The sequence below is a fragment of the Passer domesticus genome, chromosome 17 (genome assembly GCF_036417665.1).
Source record: "Passer domesticus isolate bPasDom1 chromosome 17, bPasDom1.hap1, whole genome shotgun sequence".
NCBI lineage: Eukaryota > Metazoa > Chordata > Aves > Passeriformes > Passeridae > Passer > Passer domesticus.
This window is the reverse complement of record NC_087490.1, coordinates 9966152-9985778: the sequence shown is the minus strand read 5'-3', so window position 1 is coordinate 9985778 and position 19627 is coordinate 9966152. Positions and strand designations below refer to the sequence as shown.

Here is a 19627-nt window from a genome sequence, read left to right as displayed (position 1 = left end):
TGTGTCCATTGCCCATTGCAAAAACATCTTAGGAACACTTGCCAGGCAGAGCACAGCTCTGATTTGTATGAGAAATGCCTGACTCACAGATCTTGGCAGACAATTATCAAAGATTAAGATATTTAAAATCTAGAGGCATTTGAAACCAAAATATTGTTCTGACCCAGCTCTAACACCTAAATAAACAGTGACCACACAGGCCTTTTACAGGAACAAGTGCTCAGTGCACAGCCAGCACCTCTGATAACAGGGCCTCATGGTTTGGGTTCTGCCAAACTGCTGAGGTTTCATGGAAGAAAAAAAAACCCAAAAAGATTTAGATGCAATTCCAAAAGAGTCTGATCATCACATCCTTAAATTGGCAGCTCTCCTGCTGTTGCTCTACCTACATCCAAGTAAACTCCTCATATTGCTCAACTTCAAGTCAACAACAGTTTCCTGGAAAGGCCAGATCTTAAATAAGTGTCAAATAAGTGAACGTGTCCTCAGCTCTGTGGCCTTTGAACATTCACAAAATGTGAAGGTCTAATTACACCTTCCTGAGCTTGCAGGGCCACGCCTCGGGGCTGAGAGCTGCCGCGGGCCGGGGGCTGGGCCGGGCCCCCCCATTGTCCGGAGCACGCTAAGGCAGGATGCTGCCGCGGCCAGGATGTGATTCAGCGTCCTGTTTTGAACACTTCATGAAGTCAGCAACTTCTGCCCCGAGATCTCCCACCAGCTCCCCGGGACACAATCAATCTGCAGCCAGCAGGACTTGTCAAGGCTGTAATGAGCTGCTGTCCCCACAAATAAATCCTCAAGGCAGCTGCCCCCGTGTTCCCCCTGCCCCAAGTGCCTGCCTGGCACTGTGAACATGGCTGTGGGTACAAGGTGTTCACTCAGTGCTGCTCCAGCAAAACACACTCCTAAATCCCTAAAGAAATTAAGGATCAAGGTGCTAAAAGATAATTTTGGTGCACTAAAATATAATAGACATGAAAAGTAAGTCAAGTGTATAAAACATATACATATGTGATATAAGATACAGTGGTGTCCTGTGGTGTGTGCCAGAGGGATGATCATGGAATTATTTAGGTTGGAAAAGACTTCCAAGATCAAGTCCTGCTGTTCCTGCAGCTTTGCCAAGGCCACCACTAAACAACATCCCCAAGTGCCACATCCACACAACTTTTCAATTCCTCCAGGGATGAGGAGTCCATCACTGCCCTGGGAACCCTGTTCCAACGCTTGCAACTCTTTCCATGAGGGAATTTTCCCTGATATCCAACCTAAACCTGCAGTTGCTCTGTTAAGAGTCTGTCTGCACCAACAACTCCTCCTGTTGATCACTGATCCTGTTGATCACTGCAAATATACACAAGCCCACCCTGAAAACCTCTACCTCCCACAGCTCCTCTGGCCAGCTCTTAAAATTCGGTTTAGAGGAGCCCAACAAGAACAATTCTTTCCACAGCCATCTTCAGGCTTGATCAGAGCCTGGAGATAACAAACTTCCAGGCCCTTCTGCAGTGGTTCAACCTCTATCTCTGCAGAAGGTGTCTGAAAACATTCACCCGGCGCTGCATTCAGGCTGTGATTGGAAAGCCAATAATGGCAAAGATTACAGAATGACTGGCTAAACAAACCTATTTATATTTGTAATTAAAAGCAGTGATTATCTCTGCTGTGTTTGCCAACCACATCTGAGAATCAGCCAACACTCACAGAGCGATCTGGGTTGTACAACATCTCCTCTGCCTCGGTGTGACAGAGCCAGGAGAGAGAATCAACTGGGTCACACCAAAAAGGAAAAACTGCACATGCAGCCCTGTGCCAGAGCAGGCAGCTGGGAGAGAGCTGGGCTCTGCTCTGCCTCCTCCTTGATAGCATCTCCTCAGGGTTTGCTCGAGCTGGAGCAGCAGGATCTGGGGCTGAGATAAGGCCACAGGCACGGCACGCATGAGGCTCGCACGGAACTCGATCTCAGAGACCTTAAGGCTTAAGGTCCAGGCTAGCACATCCTCACATGAGCTTGGCCTAGCCCTGACAGCAGTTTGACAAAGATTTGGGCGAGCTGTGGGAACACTGCACCAATAGGGGAAAAAAGGGATCAAGCCACAGCATCTCCCGGTGGTTATCCAGGAGGGAAGGTTTGAGCAGACACTGATAACACAGCTCAGACGTGCAGCTTCTGGCTGCACGGAGCCCAACAGGGCTCTCAGATCTCTTACTTTTCCTTCTGCTCTGAGTCTTTACCCTCAGGGAGCAATACAAACTCCTGGCTGCCTGCTGGGAGCAGTGTGGATGTTACATTGTCAAAGCTTCCACAAAATTTTTGTAAGAGAACAAGATGACTTAAAGCAGATCAATGTCTAAGAAAATGCAGATAGCAGCAATATCTTTGAACCTAGAGCATGTCCCCTTGGTCTGTTCTGGGATAGAAGCTGTTCCAGGGAGAAAGAACAGCATTTTGGAATGACAGAAACCATAAGGAAGGATGACCAGGGAGCAGCAAGACGTGGCTGGGTGCAAAACCATGATACAGACCTGTTCCTCCAAGAAAACAATCAGATGGCTCATGGAACCAGATCCAACTATGCAACCTCAAATGAAAATCCCAGCATGTTTTGGAATGAACAAAAATAATTGTTCACCAGGCAGATGAATACATTATGTCATAAATGTGTACTAGCACAGGCATCCTGCATTGATGAAACACAGCTTGAGCTGGCAGCATGCTGGGGACATGTTTCCAACAATCCTTTCCTTTTCCTTCACCCTTAGATCTCCAAAGTCTGCAGAGCCAGGGGCTGGGCTGCTGACCCCTGTGCTCAGAGCACATGTGACAAAGCCCAGCTGTCACCAAGGCTAGAGCAGGACTGAACGAGGCACAAACACCAGCACAGCCCATCCTGCAGGGATTTTTCAGAGAAGCAGCAGCACAATGAAGTTGAACAATTCTGCCACCCCCTGGGCACCGGGCAGAGTCTCAGCAGACTGAAGCAGAGCAGGGAAGGGGACAGCAGCCAGTGGGAAGGGGACAGGATCGACCCACCAAACCAAGAGCAGCTCCATTCATCATCTGTGTTATGTCTGCATATTTCCTGCAGCTCTTGGCAGTGTTTCCCCCTGAGGACAGCAGAGGCTGTGCGTGAGAGCCATCTGATTCTCGAGGTCTGTCTGGCTATTTAATTACCAGATTCTTATCCTGACAATCGTATACGGAAGAGCAGCCCCAGGAGACTGAAGGACACAGGAAGCTCATGGGATCTCAGTGTCCAACGTCAGTGCTGCAGCGTTTTTCAACAGCCAGGAGAGAAGCACCAGCCTTTAAGCCTGGGCTAAGTGCATCTACACTCCTGGAGGCTCTGGTCAGTGGTGGATGCACATGCCTGGCTTGCAAAGAGGCCAGACAGACCAAAGGTGGCCACAAATCCAAAGATTTATTTGTACAGTGAGAACATTTGCAGTGAAGAGGATAAAGCTGTATTTTCTCTTTCAGCTCACAACTGTATATCCAAAAGAGGAGGCTGCCATCCTGCTTGGTTACATGTTGCTGTTTGATACCACACGGGGAAAAGCACAAGAATTAGGGTTGTGTGGCTGTTCATGGCTTCAGCAGGCTCCTGCTGGGGCCTTGCATTGTACAAGGGGCAGAACAAGGAACCCTGAATTTTGATTTCATCAATACAAAATCCATTCCCCACATAGTCAACTCTCAAATGGCATTAGAGACAGCCAAGAAATGCCCATACACACAGGAGAGCAGACACACAGCACTTCTGTCTGCAACCCATGTGTGTGCAGACAGGACAGCCATGGAATTCCAGGGCTCCCAGGCAGGCTGCAGCCAGGAGACACCATCCCAGAACTCAGAAACAAAAAAGTCCAACAACTTCCTTCTCTGTCCATGAGCAGCCCTTTCTGGCCTCTGACTTCACTAGCAGGGCAGACACAGTCCAAGCAGCAGCACGAGCAGCTTTGCTTTTCCTGAAGCCAGGAGAAGGAAAGCAGAAAGGAGGGACAAGGAGAAGAGACTGAGTGCTGAACCACTGCTGTGCCTTTACACTGCTCCCCTGGGCTGTGCTTTACAGGTTGGAGGGTAAGAGCTGCCTGCAAGAGCCAGGCTTAGAGTGAACCAGCCACTGCATTACTCAGAGCCCATTAGCCAGGGCCCCAGCACATGAGCTTGTGTCACCACTTTAGATCTGCACAATGTCAGCAAGAGGAGCCTCTCTCTTCTCTGGCAGGACAGCTCAGCCCTTTCTTACCCTGACATGAGAAAGTGGCTCTGCACGACCCCAAGGAGGCAAATTCCTGGTAAATAAACCCAGGAATGAGCAGAGCTCTCCCCTCCTCCTCCTGGGAGCACAGCCCCCTTCCTGAGTGGAGCCCCAGCCTCAGGGAGCAGCAGCAGAGCCAGAGATGCTGTGATAACACTAAAGTGCTGTGGCCAGAGCTGACCAGTAATTTTCCAGTGTCTTCTCAGGAGTGGAAAAAGGATCACAAACTCTCTTTTATTCTTTCATCTCATTCAACGCTCATCTCAAAACTGCTGAGGGAGAGAGCATCCCCAGGTTCAGCTCTCTGCAGACAAGGCCATCCCCTCCAGGCAAGGGGACCTCTATAGGGATCAGGATAACAACAGTGGAAACTTAGAGCCCAAAAGTTCAGCTTACCTCACATTTAGTCTACGCTCTTCATCACTGCCGGCCTCCGCCTGAGGGGAGGAAAGGATACAAGAGAGTTACACCTTGGATGTTTGCACATGACACCTTGAAATAAAATCCCTGCACCAACAGGGTGTGAGGGGCTGTTTTCCACGGGGCTTTTCTTCCCTGGGCCAGGGATAAACGAGACTCCCTCGTCCTGTATGGCACCAGCACCCGGCGCCGGGTGACAAAGGGGCTCACGGGGATTTTAAAGCTATTAGGTCCTAATCCTGCAAGCTGCTCCTGCAGCGCTTTGAAGAGCGCCAGCCCCGACGTCACCGCGCACACCTCGCTGCCACTGCGCACACACGTCAGGGCAGCAGCTGGCAGCCACGCCTGGGCACAAATAACTGGCCCTCGGGGTGTCCCAGGCACCAGGACACAGCCAAAAGTGCTCCCTGGGACTGTCCCAGCTCCAGCACCTGGTGTGCAGCTCAGGGATGACACCGGCAGGACAAGGAGGCCACGTCCACCTGGTGCTGGCACACGTGTCCCCAGGCTGGGACAATGCACGTCCTCTGCCTGCCTGGGGAACACGCTGCTTTGGGGGCAGGTGTGGATTAAAAGGGGCACTTTTGCACCAGGCACTTGGGGAAAGCCACCCTGGAAGCAAATCTGGCTGCTCAGGTGACACTGCACCTTATTGACTCTCCTCAAAAGAGGAGTGTGACTTCAGCCTCCTTCCAAACCCAAGCATTTTCACAGAATCACACTTTCCAGTCAGCCCCTTCAACTTCCCTAGTAGCTTCTAGCAAAATTCCTTATTAGAGAAAAGCAGAGCTGGGCTAATTGCATCCAGAACTGACAAAAAAAAAAAAGAAACAAAACAACAGGCTCTGAGATAGTTCTGCTTTGGTCCTGCATGAGTACAGAGGAGAAAGGGCTGGGAGCATCCCCTTGGAGAGCAGGGCTGTGCAGGGGAGAAGATTTGGGCCCAGAAAGCAAAGCAGGGACCTTACATCAAATCCTTCACACTCACAACACGCCTGATCCTGACAAAGCTGGAGGAACACAAGCCTTGCAGGAATCAGGCTCCATCAGTGCTGACACTTGGGGAACATCCTGGTATTTCCTACAGCATTGCTCAAAAACCACATGAAATAAGGGTCCCTGTAAGAGTTACTTGTTTCTAGGTGGTTTTGTACAAGTTAAAAATAAGCAAATTGCATCATTTCAAATGTTCAAGACTGGAGCTTTGGAGGGATGAGGGGACCTGGATTACCCCCCATCCTCTCAAGCTGGCATTTGGGAGGCTGCAGGGCACAGGAGCTGCTCTGCTGACAATCTGTGAGAACCAAGTAAAGCCAGGGGGGAAAAATCCTGCAAATGCAAGAGCAGAGGCCGGATATTGGAACTGTGGCCATTTGGAGGAAGGGAGATGCACAAGGCTGTCCCGACTGACCCAGCAGAGGGTGAGGAGCATACCATGGCTATTTTTAGTCTGTTTACAGTGCAGAGCTGGGCTGCAGGCAGGGCCCCAGAGCACCCCGAGTTCCAGTGCCCCCACGGGCAGATCCCCCAGCCCTGGGGAGGTCTGGAGGTCTGGCAGGTTTGGGACCTTTGCAGGGTCACCCTCCTGTTTGTTTGGGGCTGTCACGTAGCAACAAAGGGCACAAAAACTTTTTTTCCTTTTTAAACAAACGTGACTGTGAAGATGACGACTCTTGGATGTCGTCAGCTGGGGCTCAGCAGCAGGGCTGGGCCTGGAGCTGCTCTGGGCTCCTCTCCTGCAGGAGCTGAGCTGTTCCCAAAGCTGACTTTCCCTGTATTTTCCACAAAAACCTGCAGGCAAACCAAAGGAAGGCAGCAGCAAGGCTGCCACGCCGAGCCCTCCCGCCCTGTCCTGCTCAGGGCACCCCTGGGTGCTGGCAGGGTTTGGGGGGCACCCCTCACTGTGGGGAGGCTGTGGGGCTGCAGCTGCTCGTCCCACCATGGCCAGACCCCACCAGGCACTGCCCGTCCCTCCCTGGGACTGTGCTGAGCGTGGCCACTGAAGGGGCACGGGGAGAGGGAGCTGTGGAAGGGAGATGCACAAGCAGTGCAAGTTTGCAAGTGTGTGTGAACCACTCTGTCCTAAGAATTTATGGCTCACTATGTCAAGGCAGCAGCATCCATTTTATAAATTCCTTTGGGCTCCTGAGTTTGGAGAGGCCACAGTAGCACAGTCACAATTAGCAGGGACATGTGGTCATCATTTCCCATTAAAATATCTTCTAGTAATTGTTCAGCTAAAAGCCCAAATGAACCCTGGTTTTCCTTGCAAGAAAGATCCTAAAAGAACAGGACCAGGCTGGCAGTTTTTGATAGAATCATTCTTTAAATTAACTTCGAAAAAAACCAACATGCTGAATCTGGAAATCACAATGTTATGGTATTTCATGCCAGAAGAGACCATTCTTACAGGACTCAATGTTTTCCTTTGGGAGCCACCACAGCACAGCTGAGCTGTGGGTGCTGGTGGCAGAAGTGCCATGGACAACACCTGGTGGCAAATTTGGGCAGCATTTTTGGGAGGAAAAAGGAGAATTCTAGTCACCCCACAGAAAATACAATCAGTAGCAGCAGCCCTGACACAAAGCAATGCCTAGGACAGATGTACATGGCAAGGCCTGCTTTGACTCCTCTCCCACCTGCACCAGTTAAATCCAGTCTAATTCCACTGCCTGCTCTGGGTTACAGCTCATTTTCATCACTCCAGATTGGGTGGCCACTAGGTCTTGTTTAAGACTCTGCCTAAACCAGATCCCACAAAATTCCTTCTGAAAACTCCTCAGAAAAGTGCAGCTCACATCTCCAAGTTCCTCAGCTGGCACAGTGTGGCCCAAACTGTGCCCCTGCAGCCAGGGACCCCCCTGGGGCCAGGGAGAGCCCGGGAGCTTTGTGGCTCCCCCCTGCTGCTCCCCCCTCAGACCAGCTAATCGGGGGAGTCACAGGGACCTGACAGGTGACAAATAGGATTGTTTACCTGGCAGGAGTGGGGACAGAGCGAAGCCAAGGGCAGTGAACATCAAAGGAAAGAAGCGTGGGGGGAGAGGGATGCACGGGGAGGGTGTGCAGAGAAACAGCAGAGGGTCTTTGAGGGTCACAAAGGACATGGGTTGGGAGGGAAAAAGGGAGAAGAAAGGGAAACTGGAAGTGCAGCTGTGTTTGGGTGGCACTTGGGAGCTGTGTGGGCTGGGCAGAGGTAGGAGAGGGCATTTCTGGGGCACAGGAGTGGAGGGGGTGTGCAGCAGAGCTGGCACATGCAGAGTGCCAGGACAGCAGGACACAGATGGCACCGTGGGGCAGGTGAAGTGGCAGGTCCTGGAGCAGCAGAGCTGGGGAGGGACAGGGCAGCAGCATCATGGAGGTGTGAGGAGTGGCACAGGTGGAGCAGGACGGGAGCTGCTCCTGGAGAACTGACAATGGTCACCTTGGGGAAGGGCTGGCGTGAGCTCCCTGAGGGGCAGAGGCTGCAGCAGGTGGGATAACACAGGGAAAAGCAGAGCATCCCTGGGGCAGGAGGTGGTGGCAGCTCTGGGATGCCAAGCAGGGACATGGGCCAGCACAGCTGCTCCACAAAGACAGGCCCAGCACTCTGCCCAGAGATTTACCTGGCAAGAGAGATGTGAAGAAGGCTGCCCCAGGGTTTAGGGAGCTCAGGCTCCCTGCCAGGTGAGGGCTGGAACGAGGGACAGCCACAGGGGAATGGGGCTGTGTCTGTGGGGATGGCAGCACAGACCCAGGCCTGGCTCAGCCTGGCAGCATCAATGGGGCTGGGCAGCATCCCCAGAAGGGATGGGATGGCTGAGGGCTGCGAGGGGCTGAGCTGGCCCGGGAGCGGTGGGGGTTGTGGGGCTCAGGGCCACGGGGGCTGTGATGGGAGGAAGGCTGGGGGGAAATGGATATAGGAGACCAGGGGACTGTAGGGCTGGGAGCATGAGGGACCAGAGCCTGTGAAGGGCACGAAACCAGGGCCTGGGGAGACTGTGAGGGGCTGAGCTGGTGCCAGGGGCTGTGGGCAGTCAGGCCATGGGGACTGCGAGGGGATGAAGACAGGGCACAAGTGGCTGCGGAGGGCCAAGGGGCCGCGAGGGGGTGGAACCAGGGGCTGGACGGGGAAAGCTGTGAAGGGCCATAGCCGGACCATGAGGAACCTTGGTCTGTGAGGGTGGCGGAGCCACAAGCTCTGGGTTACGGGATGCTGGGGGGGCTGCAGGGGCCTGGCCCCGAGCGGCGGGGCCTCACCCCGCCCCTCCCCGCTCCCCATCCGCCGCCGCCGCCCGCGGGGCTCACTGTCCCCTTCCCTCCCCGCCCCTGCCCATCCCGTCACGGCTCACCTCGCTCGTGCTGGCCGAGGAGGCGGCGCTGGGGGTCGGCGAGCGCTGCAGGGTGACCAGCGCCATGGCTGCAGCTGCGGGGCCGCGGCCGCCTCCCCCTCACGCCGGGAAGGGGCGGGGCCGGGGCGGGGCCTGCGAGGGAACGGGCGGGGCTTGAAGGGGCGGAGCTCCGACGTGTGGGCGTGGCTCGCTCGCTATAGTAGGCGTGGTTTGTTGTGGTGGGCGGGGCTTCCCGGCCCATCCCACCCCAAATCCCGGCCCGTCCCACCCCAAATCCCGGCCCGTCCCACCCCAAATCCCGGCCCGTCCCACCCCAAATCCCGGCCATTCCCACCCCAAATCCCGGTCCGTCCCACCCCAAATCCCGGCCCGTCCCACCCCAAATCCCGGCCCGTCCCACCCCAAATCCCGGTCTGTCCCACCCCAAATCCCGGCCATTCCCACCCCAAATCCCGGCCATTCCCACCCCAAATCCCGGTCTGTCCCACCCCAAATCCCGGCCCGTCCCACCCCAAATCCCGGCCATTCCCACCCCAAATCCCATTCCATGGCAGGGGCACCTTCCACTATCCCAGGCTGCTCCAAACCCTGTCCGACCTGGCCTGGGACGCTTCCCGGGATGCGGCAGCCACAGCTTCTCTGGGCAGCCTGAGCCAGGGCCTGCCCAGCCTCACAGGGAGGAATTTCTTCCCAATAGCCCATCTAACCCTGCCCTCTGGCAGTGGGAAGCCATTCCCCCTCCTCCCGTCACTCCAGGCCCTTGTAAATAGTCACTCTCTATTTTTCCATCAGGCTGCCCTCAGGTACTGGAAGGCCACCATTAGGTGCCTCCAAAGCCTTCTCTTTTCCAGGCTGAACAATCCCGATGCCCTCAGCCTCTCTTCCTATTTGAAAACTGAGCCAGAAGCACTCAATTTTTCCACATCCCACAGGAATCTTGAGTTCAAGAAGCAACTGGATGTGCCATTAGTGCTGTGGTGTAGTTGACAAGATGGTGATCAGTCAAAGGTTGACCTCAGTCGTCTTTTCCAGCCTAAGGGATTCTGCAAATCCAAACCCTGGGAAGTCATAGAGTCATTGCTGAGGGAAAAGACCTCCAGGACCATGGCCACGAAACACATCCCTGTGTCCTGGTCCGCCAGTGGTCACCATGGAGACAAGAGGCAGGGGTGGCTTTTTGCCACCGATGGTGGTGACCCCGTTTTCCTCGACTCTGGGGCCTCCTGCCAGTGGCATCACGTGGGAACTCCACCTCCCAGAGCGAGAGCAAACTTTGGCCCTGCTGCCCTGGACACTCAGACCTTGCCCTGCTGGGCTGTAACGACGACTCTGGCTCTGAAGCCTCTGGGCACGGCAGTGACTGCTCCGGGGACCCCACACTCCAAAGGTAAACTGGTGGAAAATGTGTATTTTTGTTATTTTTTGGCAGATCCTCCTCAGCTGGCGCTGCAGGGGCAGCTGGGGTGAGTCCCTGTCCCTGGTGGAGGAGGTGACCCGGGTTCCTGAGGGTTATAAAACCATGGCAGATGGGAAGCAGCTCCCACTGTGAGCCATTCCAATGACTCATCCCTCCATCCTGGCAAATGTCACCTCCCTGTTGTCACAGCAGAGATGCTGGACTTCACCTTGTCCAAAAAAAAAACCCTGCAGGCTGGGATTTGTTCCTGCTCTCAGAACCAGGCAAGGATCTGCACCCCAGCCCTTCCCCAAGCTGGTGTTTGTCCACTCCCTGCACAGGCAGTGACCACAGGGCTTTTCCAAGGCAGGAAAGCGCCGTCAGCAGGGAGCCAGAGGATGGAGGGGGGCTGCAGCTGTGTCCAGTCCTGGCCCCTCAGTTTGGGAGGGGGACTGGGGGTCTTGAGCACATCCAGAGGAGGGCAACAGGGCTGGTGAGGGGCCTGGAACACAAGCCCTGTGAGGAATGGCTGAGGGAGCTGGGGGTGCTCAGCCTGGAGAAAAGGAGACTCAGGGGTGCCCCCCTCACTCTGCACAGCTCCTGAAAGGTGCCCGTGCTCAGCTGGGGCTGGGCTCTGTCTCCAGGAACTGACAGAACCAGAGGACTCAGCCTGCAGCTGTGTCAAGGGGAATATAGGTTGGATATTGGGAAAAAAATTTTTATGGAAAGAGTGATAAAGTTCTGGAATGGCTGCCCAGGGAGGTGGTGCAGTCCCCATCCCTGGGGGTGTTTAACAAAGCCTGGATGTGGCACTGGGGGCCAGGGTTCAGCTGAGCTGTTGGGGCTGGGTTGGACTCGATGATCTGGAAGGTCTCTTCCAACCCAGTGATTCTGTGTGATTCTGTGATATTTTGTAATTCTGTGATATTCTGTGATTCTGGGATTCTGTGATTTACAGCCAGAATTTACCCACAGCCTTCTCCCAGCTGTGCCTGGAAGGGTTTGGGGTGGTGGCACAGCCACCCTCACGTGCAGCCCTGTGGGTGACAATGGTGTGAGGCTCCAACCTTGCACTCATAACCTGGCATTGCTCCCTGGGAAAAGCCTGCTGCTTCCCACCTTTTTTACCCGTGCCCACCTCTTGCCTCCAGCCCGTGCCAGTGGCTGGGAAGGATTGTGAGCTGCCCAGAGCGGGGTTGGGTCACTGGGAGTGGGGGGTCACAGTGTCCCTCTGTGGTGGGAGCTCCAGCACCTCCCTGGCTGCTCAGGGACACCGAGGAGGATCCCTGGGGCAGGACACACCTGGAGCTCCTTGTGCCAGGTGAGCAGTGCAGCCATGCCAGCCGAGCTGCAGCTTTTCTGTGGCACAGCCAGGGGTGGAGACACATTCCCCAGCCACTGTGAGGAACCACAACTCCCCACGCCTGATTCCTCATCAGAGCTTGAGGAGGGCTGGGAGCTTTACAAGAAGAGCACTCACGAGGATCTCAGCGCCTCCCTGCTGCTCTGGCAGCGGAGCTGAGGCTCCTGCAGGAGCTGAAGTTCCTCTGTGGTGTCCCCAGCTTGTCCAGCACCCCAGCTCTGCCCTGGGAGCCGGAGCCATGCGTGTGGCCGTCATCGGCGCCGGGGTCATCGGGCTCTCCAGCGCCCTGTGCATCCATGAGCAGTTCCACAGCCTGCTGCCCTCCCTGCAGCTGGAGGTCTACGCCGACCACTTCAGCCCCCACACCACCAGCGATGGGGCGGCCGGGCTGTGGCAGCCCTACCTGAGTGACCACGGCAACCTGCAGGAGACGTAAGGCATGAGGAGGAGGAGGAGGATGGTGCCAGCCCCTCTCCCTGTGTGCCATCAGCTGCCCTGGCACAGCTCCGTGGGGCTGGCAGAGCCACCACTGTCCCATTCTCATTCCAGGCTCTGGAATAAAGAGACGTTTGATTACCTCCTCGGGCAGCTGCACTCCCCAGCAGCCAAGGAAATGGGACTTTTCCTCATTTCTGGCTACAACCTGTTCACGGAGCCGGCGCCGGTAAGGAGCAGGGCACAGCAGGGCTGGGAAGGGCTTCAGCCCAGCAGGTGCCTGATGTGGGCAGGGCTGTGCTTCTCCCAGCCAGGGCTTCCCAATATTTCCAAGTTTTCCCTGTGACATGGTGTTTTCTGTGCTCCCGAGGCAATATTGGTGTGAGGATCCACTAGGAGAGTGGGAGTGACAGAGCCTGTCCAGCTGTGCTGGCAGCTGCACATCCAGCTGTGTTCCTCTGGGATGGGCTGTGTCCCATGGGATGTGCCCCATGATCCCCCCACAGCTCCTGTCCCACGGTGATCCCAGCTCATTAATGATCTCAGAGCTCTTTCTCTTCAGGACCCATGCTGGAAGAACATTGTCCTGGGATTCAGGAACTTGACACCAAAAGAACTCGAACTCTTCCCTGGCTACAGGTATTTTTCAGTTTGTTTTTTGGAGACTTGGGTAGGACAGTCCTGGATGCCTCCTGAATACAGCCCTGGCATGAGGCAGTGGGACAAGGAACTGCAGGCGTAGAAATGTCCTCACTTCTTTAAAACTCCTTCCCTTCAAATAAGTAGGAAACAGCTCAAATGGCCAAAAAAGCAGCAACCAAGCACAAAAACCATTCCAGCTCCTCTCTTACCTCACCTTACCTCAGTGTCAAAATAGGGGAGAAAACCTCAATGTCAAAATAGGGGAGAAGGTGTTTTATACTGTAAAAAGGGAGGAAAAATAATGCACTGATGTGAGGAGGGTCCCAGGGGGAATTGGGATCCCAGATGCACAGTGGCTGTCAGGAATGTTGGGGCAGGAGGCTCCTGCAGGTCCTGCCAGCCTCCTCTCCTCCTGTTTCAGCTATGGCTGGTTCAACACGGCGCTGATGCTGGAGGGCAGGAGTTACCTGCCCTGGCTCACCAACAGGTGAGTGCAGCTGCTCCTGTTTGCTCTGGCTGCAGGTGTGGATTCTCATCCTGAACATCAGGATAGGGTGGGCACAGATGCATCCCTGGGAAGCAGGGAAGAGGCTCTGGAATTCCTGTTCAATGCCCCAGCGGGTAACACTCTAACAGTGAACCCAGGAGAGTATTTTTGGCATTACAAAAATTAAAGTAATGGGATACTTGGAGTTGCGTCCAATGGCTTTTGGCTTTGGAAGAATTTGGGCCTTGGTTTTATTCCTGTAATTTCTAATGCTGAGCAGGTGTCCTGGCATTGAACATTTGCTTTTAATTTGCCAGTAACAAATGAACTTGTGCTTCCCAGGCTGACGCAGAGGGGAGTGAAGTTTTTCCATAAGAAGGTTGAGTCTTTCCAGGAGGTGAGTGGGGATGTGGAGCCAGGGCAGAGGGCACAGCCCCATCCCAGGGTGGAGAAGCAGCATCCAGCAGGCAGGTGCTGCTCTGGGATATTCCTTGGTGTGAGTGATGGGCCAGGGAACAGCAGCAAGACCATGCCAGGATCCAGGAAAAAAAATTACCAGGAAAGATAAAGGGTCTTGGGTATTGCGGGATGGCTGACAGAGGACGGGGTAGAGCATTTATCCAGCATGGATTGGCAGCTTTCCCTGGAATGGCTTGGTGGCACACATGGGATGTCAGCAGGAGCTGGCTGGGGAAGAAGCCGTGCCCTGGATCTGGCCCTTGTGCTCTATCCATTTCCTGACTGTTGGAAAGAGCACTTGGCTTGTTTGGAAGCAGGAATGTTGTGCCTCTGTGGCAACATCCCTGCGTGCTGCTCGCAGCCGTGTCCTCTCTCCTCAGCTGTTTTCCCAGGGTGTGGATGTGGTGCTGAACTGCAGTGGGACGCGCTCAGGGGACCTGCAGCCCGACCCAGAGCTGCAGCCTGGCCGGGGCCAGATCATCAAGGTGAGCTGGGGCAGGCCTGGGGGCTTCCCAAAAACCCATCTGTTACTACAAGGAGTGTCTGTGCCCTCTGGGGAAAACCATGGGCTTGTGGCCGGATCCACGCTGGGATCAGGTCCTGATTCCCAGCAGACACTGCTCCTGTGGAACCAACCAGATCCCATTCCTGGTTCAGCTGTGGGAATGCCCTCAGCCTGTTTCTCCATTGGGTGAGGGCTGGGGGAGGTCAGAGGCACAATGCTGAGCATAAAAAGTCATAAAATCTTTGGGGGAAGATGGTGGTTATTTGGAGAAGCACAGGTGAGTAGGAAGCTCCTCCCTGCCTGCCCTCTGTTTTCCCATCTTCCCAGATGGGAAACTGAGCTAAGGGAGGGTCCCATATCTGGACCCTTGCGTCCCTCCCGCTGTCCCCTGAGCCTGGCACCCACTCTCCAGCTCTGACTTCCTCCCCTTCATCTCCCAGGTCCTGGCCCCGTGGGTGAAGCATTTCATCATCACTCACGACCTGAAATCCGGGATCTACAACTCGCCCTACATCATCCCAGGGTAGGTGACAGTGGCTGGAGAGCTCAGCCCTGGAAGGTCCCTCCTTTTGCTTTTGTGCTTCCCAATGACCAAGCAAGGTTTTGGAAGGGTCCAGCCAGCACAGATTCCTCCAGGCCCCCCTCAGCCTTAACCTGCCTCTTGTCCTCTGTTAATCCACAGGGTTTGGGGCAGCAGCAGCACCAATCTCGGTGCTCCCCTCCAGAGCCATCCCTTTCCTTCCAGCTCTTCCTGAGCCAGGCAGGAGCAGAGCTGTTTGATAAGGATGGAATTATCTGTCTGCTTTGCCCAGACAAGGAAGGGCTGACAGGATTTAGTGAGTGACTTTCTCACGAGCAGACGTGCAGGCACCTCTCTCTGCCTGCTCCATGTGGGAGCTTCTCCCACAGGAATATTTTGCAGGCTCAGGGTGTAGCAGGATCCAACATCACACTCACACAGTGTCCCTCCATGTGGTGGCCCCACAGGGGACAGCTGGGGACAAGCCACCACCGTGTGTCTCCTTTGGCTCCTGGTGCAGGAGCGAGTTCACAGTCCTGGGAGGGGTTTACCAGCACGGAAACTGGAGTGAGGAGAACAGTGCCAAGGATCACCAATCCATCTGGGACAGCTGCTGCCAGCTGCTCCCGCCTCTCCAGGTGGGTGACCCGACTGCCAGCAGGGGGCACGGGGAGCTGGGGGGGCTCAGGATGCAGGAATGAGTGCTGGGACAAACCACAGGGGCTTGGTGTCTCCCTGAGCCAGGGTTTGTGTGTGTCCATCATGGATACCTGGGGTTCTTCCACCTGGCTGAGGGACAGGCAGGGCTGGGGCTGGCACTGAGATAAGGTTTGTAGGGGTAATAATTACTCATGTAGCTGGTAAAAAATAGAACCAGAACTTTGGAAGTTTCCAGCCCTTTGCCCCCACACCTTTAGAGGAGGGTGGCTTGGGGTGAGGCGGGGTTGTGTCCACTCCCAGGGCTGCTGTTGTTCCCTGGATTAGCAGGAAAGGTGGTGTGGGGCTTTGGCACAGGGATTTGCTTCAGCTCCAGGCTGGCACTGCCATCCCAAATCGTTCTCCTGGAGCTGCTGCAGGATAGGGAGCTCCTGTCCCCGCTCATCTCAGGGTGCTGTGAGGTGGGATTCCAAGGAATGCTGGTTTTGCTTCCAGAAGTCGAAGATCGTCGGGGAGTGGAGCGGCCTGAGGCCAGCCCGGCCCTCGGTCCGGCTGGAGCGGGAGAGCATCCGCCTCGGGAATCGCCAGGCAGAGGTACCCGGGGGCTGAGTGTAATCAATCACCGTGTTAATTGTGCCTGGGGCAGTGAAAACAAGCCCTGTTCCTGTGATCATCCCTCTCTCCCTCTCCCCACCAACACTGAGGGAATCTTTGAGCCCAGGGATAAATGTCAGAGATACTGAAACAAATGATTGATGTGGCTGCCCCATCCCTGGAAGTGCTCAGAGATCTGTTGGACAGGGCTTGGAGCAACCTGGGCTGGTAGAAGATGTCCCTGCCCACAGCAGGGGATGGCACAAGACAACCTTTGAGATCCCCCCAGCCCGTGCTGGGATTCTGTGCTTCTCCCCCAGGTGATTCACAACTACGGCCACGGCGGCTTTGGGATCACCATCCACTGGGGCTGTGCCATGGCAGCAGCCCGGCTCTTTGGGAGCATCCTGCAGGAGAAGAAGCAGCTGGGCACCCTCCCAGGGCCCCGCCTGTGAGCACCTGCTCCCCTGGAATATGTGACAACAGTGGCTTAGGAATCACAGCAGAAGGATGGGAACAGCACAGGGATACACACACGGGCTGCTCCACCCAGCTCTGGCTCTCAGCGTCTCATTTCCAGGTCGCTGCCGTTTTCCAGATGGTTCCACTCCCTCCACAACCTGCCTGGAGGAAGGACTTTCAAATATGGACTAATCACCCGTGGCAAAGTGCACCAAGTGCTGCCTGGGATCAGACTGCAAAGGGCAGGCTGGGTTCAGCTGAACCCTGGACAGTCCTGCACTTCATCTGCACCAGGGGCCAGGGTCTGAAACAGAGCTGGGGACACCTGAGGTCTCTGCTGGCTGCTCCAACACCCAGTGTGTAATTAGATTTACAGGCTCCCCCCCAGGAGGCAAAAGCTCCTTAGTAGGAAGAAGCTCTGAGGCTCCCAGGGAAGTAACAGCAGCTCTGGGAGCACGTGCCTGGCTTACTCCACTTTTCCTGACATTCCTGCCAGGACAGAGCTCGGGCCGCAGCACCTGCTTAGTGTAGCTGGCACCAGACAGCAGCACTTGCCTAAAATGGCCTTTCCAAACGATGTTTTAGCAACAAAAGCAACTTGTTCCAGCCCTGTGGGCTTGCCAGACTCTATATATAGCAGAGAGCATAAAAAAATAGCTCTTCTTGTCCCTAAAACTCCCACGGGCCCCTCAGCTTCCCATTTCACCCAGCTGTGGGACACAGCTCAGAGAGAGGGCCTGGCTTGGGAAAGGTTGTGCTTCTCAGAGGAGGAGCAGGACTTTTTGGGGTGCTCAGGGATGCTGTTGGGGACCCAACACACTGTTCTGAAGATACATCCTGGCTGATCTTCCCATACCACGTGTCTTTTCTCTTTACAAACCGTCCCAGACAGGGCACTGGATGGTGAGAAGCCTCAGATGCAAAGGCTGTTGTGAGCCCAGCACAGTGCCTGGCTCACTCTCCTGTGAGGATAAGCCAAGTGCTCCTTACTCATCCGTGGTGCAGCTCCTCTCTCCTGCTGACTCTGTGTGCCAGGAATAGCTCAGCAGCGTGGGCATCTCCCTGCTGGGCTTAGCAAACACAGCTGGGCAGGGGAAACTGGGAGCCACTGCCATGCCCAGACTGTCCAAAGAATTTCCAGCTTCCCTGGAAACGTTGCAGTCACTAGGTAAAGTCAGGAAAAGGAAAACAAAGGCTGGAGAAAATTCCCTGCTAATTAATGCTGAACTCAAGGGTCTGTGATCCTACCTCAGGAAAAGCCATTCAGGGGAACTGGATCCCCTTGGTTTCACTTATTCCAAATATGAGACATTCAGGAGCACATTTTCTGCTGTAAATCCAACCCCACTTTGGTGATTTTGGGAAAATTCCGCTGGACAAACAGGGGTGTAGGAAATCACTGTACTCCTGACAACAAGCAGCTGATTCTGGTGATCTCAGGGCCTGCAGGAGTCTGTGATCTCACACGGCCTCCTGGCAAACAGGAATGAGCTGATCTGTAATTTTATTTGCAGGTTAACTCTGTTTTCTAAAGGCCTCAATTTAATCTGTGTGACCAATAAAGGGAATGTTTAAATCTCTTGTGCATGATGCTTAAATCTCTTAGTGATGGCAGGGGAAGGGCCTCAAGTGCTGATTCCACAGAAATGGCCCAGGAGATCATCATTCCATGTCTCCACACATTTTCCTAACATTTCCTAAACATTTTTCCTAAACATTTCATCCTGGAGGAGTAGGAGTCATCACTCCAGATTCCAAGCAGACCAGGGCACCTGGAATATGATCCTGTGAAGATCTGTGGTTGCTGACAGTCCCCAGGGCATTAAGAATTGACAGAAATCACAGAGTTGTGAATTTGGATGGGAAGGACCTTGCAGATCATCCAGTCCCCTGACCCTGCCAGGGCAGGGACACCTCCCACTCTCCCAGGCTGCTCCAAGCCCCCTCCAGCCTGGCCTGGGACACTTCCAGGGATGGGGCAGCCACAGCTTCCCTGGGCAAATTCCCCACTGAGGGACTGAAGCTCATTTTGAGGCCAGGGAGTTGGGGAATGGGGTCTGGACAATTCCTGCATTCCTCTGACCCACACAAAGCACCACCTCCCCCGTCCAGTGTCAGCACCTTTCAGAAACTCCCAGTTCTCCACAAGGAGACCCAGAACAAAGCTGGAAGCACATCAGCCATCAGGGAAGTCAGCAAACAGCAGCTCTGGCATTTGGGAACCCTCCTGCCAGAGCTCAAGGAGTGTGTGGACACCACTGCAGGGATGCACAGGGTGGGATTGTTGGGGAGTCTGTGCAGGGCCAGGAGTTGCACTGGATGATCCCTGTGCTCCCTTCCAGCTCAGGATATTCCAGGATCCTGAGGATAAGCTTTAGAAATGCTTGAGGATGCCAAAAAGTAACCACAGATGAAAGAATATTCCCCCCAGCATTGCTTCAGCCACACAAACCCTTCTAGTTCCCAAATAATTCCATTCCCAGGAAGGAGGATCTGCCTCCCAGGCTGGGAGAAGGAAGATGGAAGCACTCTGGGATGAGAACACCCTGCATGAGCATGAGAAGAATTTGCAGCTCTATTTTGACTCATCCTTCAACCACCTCCTGCCTGTAAATTATTTGGCATCAAAATAAGAATATCAGTGACAGGGTAGAGGAAAATAGGGTTGGGCACTTAATTATGGTTTAGAAAAGTGATAGGGAAATGAAGGTTTATATTGAAATGGAAATTAGCAGAAGGAACCCTCTCTGCTCCAAAGTCCAGACACATGTGGAGCCACCTGATGCCAGTACACTCAGGAAAGAGGCCAAAAGAGAATTTTTAGAATTACAGAATCCCAGAATGGTTAGGGTGAGAAGGGATCTTGAAGCTCATCCAGTCCCACCCCTGCCATGGCAGGGACAACCTCCACTATCCCAGGTGCTCCAAGCCCTGTCCAACCTTGTCTGGAACACTTCCAGGGATGCAGCATCCACAGTATTTTGATGGAGTGAGGTTACTTACAATGGGAACAGGAATCCTGTGACTTTTCATCTAAATACACAAAACAGACAGAAAATGAGTCAGACCTGCAGAGTGCTGAGCCCTGTAGTTCAAA

General features: G+C 54.5%; 2 protein-coding genes across 3 annotated transcripts in view; one reads left to right on the top strand and one right to left on the bottom strand.

The window, feature by feature from the left end:
* SSH1 (slingshot protein phosphatase 1) overlaps positions 1-9141 on the bottom strand; it is a 30869-nt gene extending 21728 nt beyond the window's left edge. Inside the window, exons 1-2 of the mRNA XM_064392622.1 lie at positions 9011-9141; positions 4659-4699 (exon numbers count right to left, since the gene is read on the bottom strand). Of these exons, the coding sequence (XP_064248692.1) occupies positions 4659-4699; positions 9011-9076 (107 nt within the window). The 5' untranslated portion in view covers positions 9077-9141. The remainder of the gene's footprint in view (positions 1-4658; positions 4700-9010) is intronic.
* A 1096-nt stretch (positions 9142-10237) lies between these two features.
* Positions 10238-18106, top strand: DAO (D-amino acid oxidase). 2 transcript variants are annotated; one of them, XM_064392628.1, is made up of 12 exons: positions 10290-10397; positions 11004-11102; positions 11969-12201; positions 12319-12433; positions 12767-12843; positions 13268-13333; positions 13676-13730; positions 14173-14277; positions 14738-14820; positions 15338-15455; positions 15970-16068; positions 16389-18106. In XM_064392628.1, the coding sequence occupies exons 3-12, from the start codon at positions 12008-12010 to the stop codon at positions 16521-16523; spliced, it is 1047 nt and encodes a 348-aa protein (XP_064248698.1). In that variant the 5' UTR covers positions 10290-10397; positions 11004-11102; positions 11969-12007; the 3' UTR covers positions 16524-18106. The 2 variants fall into 2 exon arrangements, with proteins under 2 accessions (XP_064248697.1, XP_064248698.1); XM_064392627.1 differs by lacking the exon at positions 11004-11102 and having other exon boundaries at positions 10238-10397.
* Positions 18107-19627: the final 1521 nt, after the last annotated feature.

Coding starts and splice junctions, on each gene's coding strand:
- DAO (XM_064392627.1), top strand. CDS start 12,008: ATGCGTGTGGCCGTCATCGGCGCCGGGGTCATCGGGCTCTCCAGCGCC. Junction 14,821..15,337: donor TCGCCCTACATCATCCCAGG/GTAGGTGACAGT, acceptor CTCCTGGTGCAG/GAGCGAGTTCACAGTCCTGG. Junction 16,069..16,388: donor TCGGGAATCGCCAGGCAGAG/GTACCCGGGGGC, acceptor CTTCTCCCCCAG/GTGATTCACAACTACGGCCA.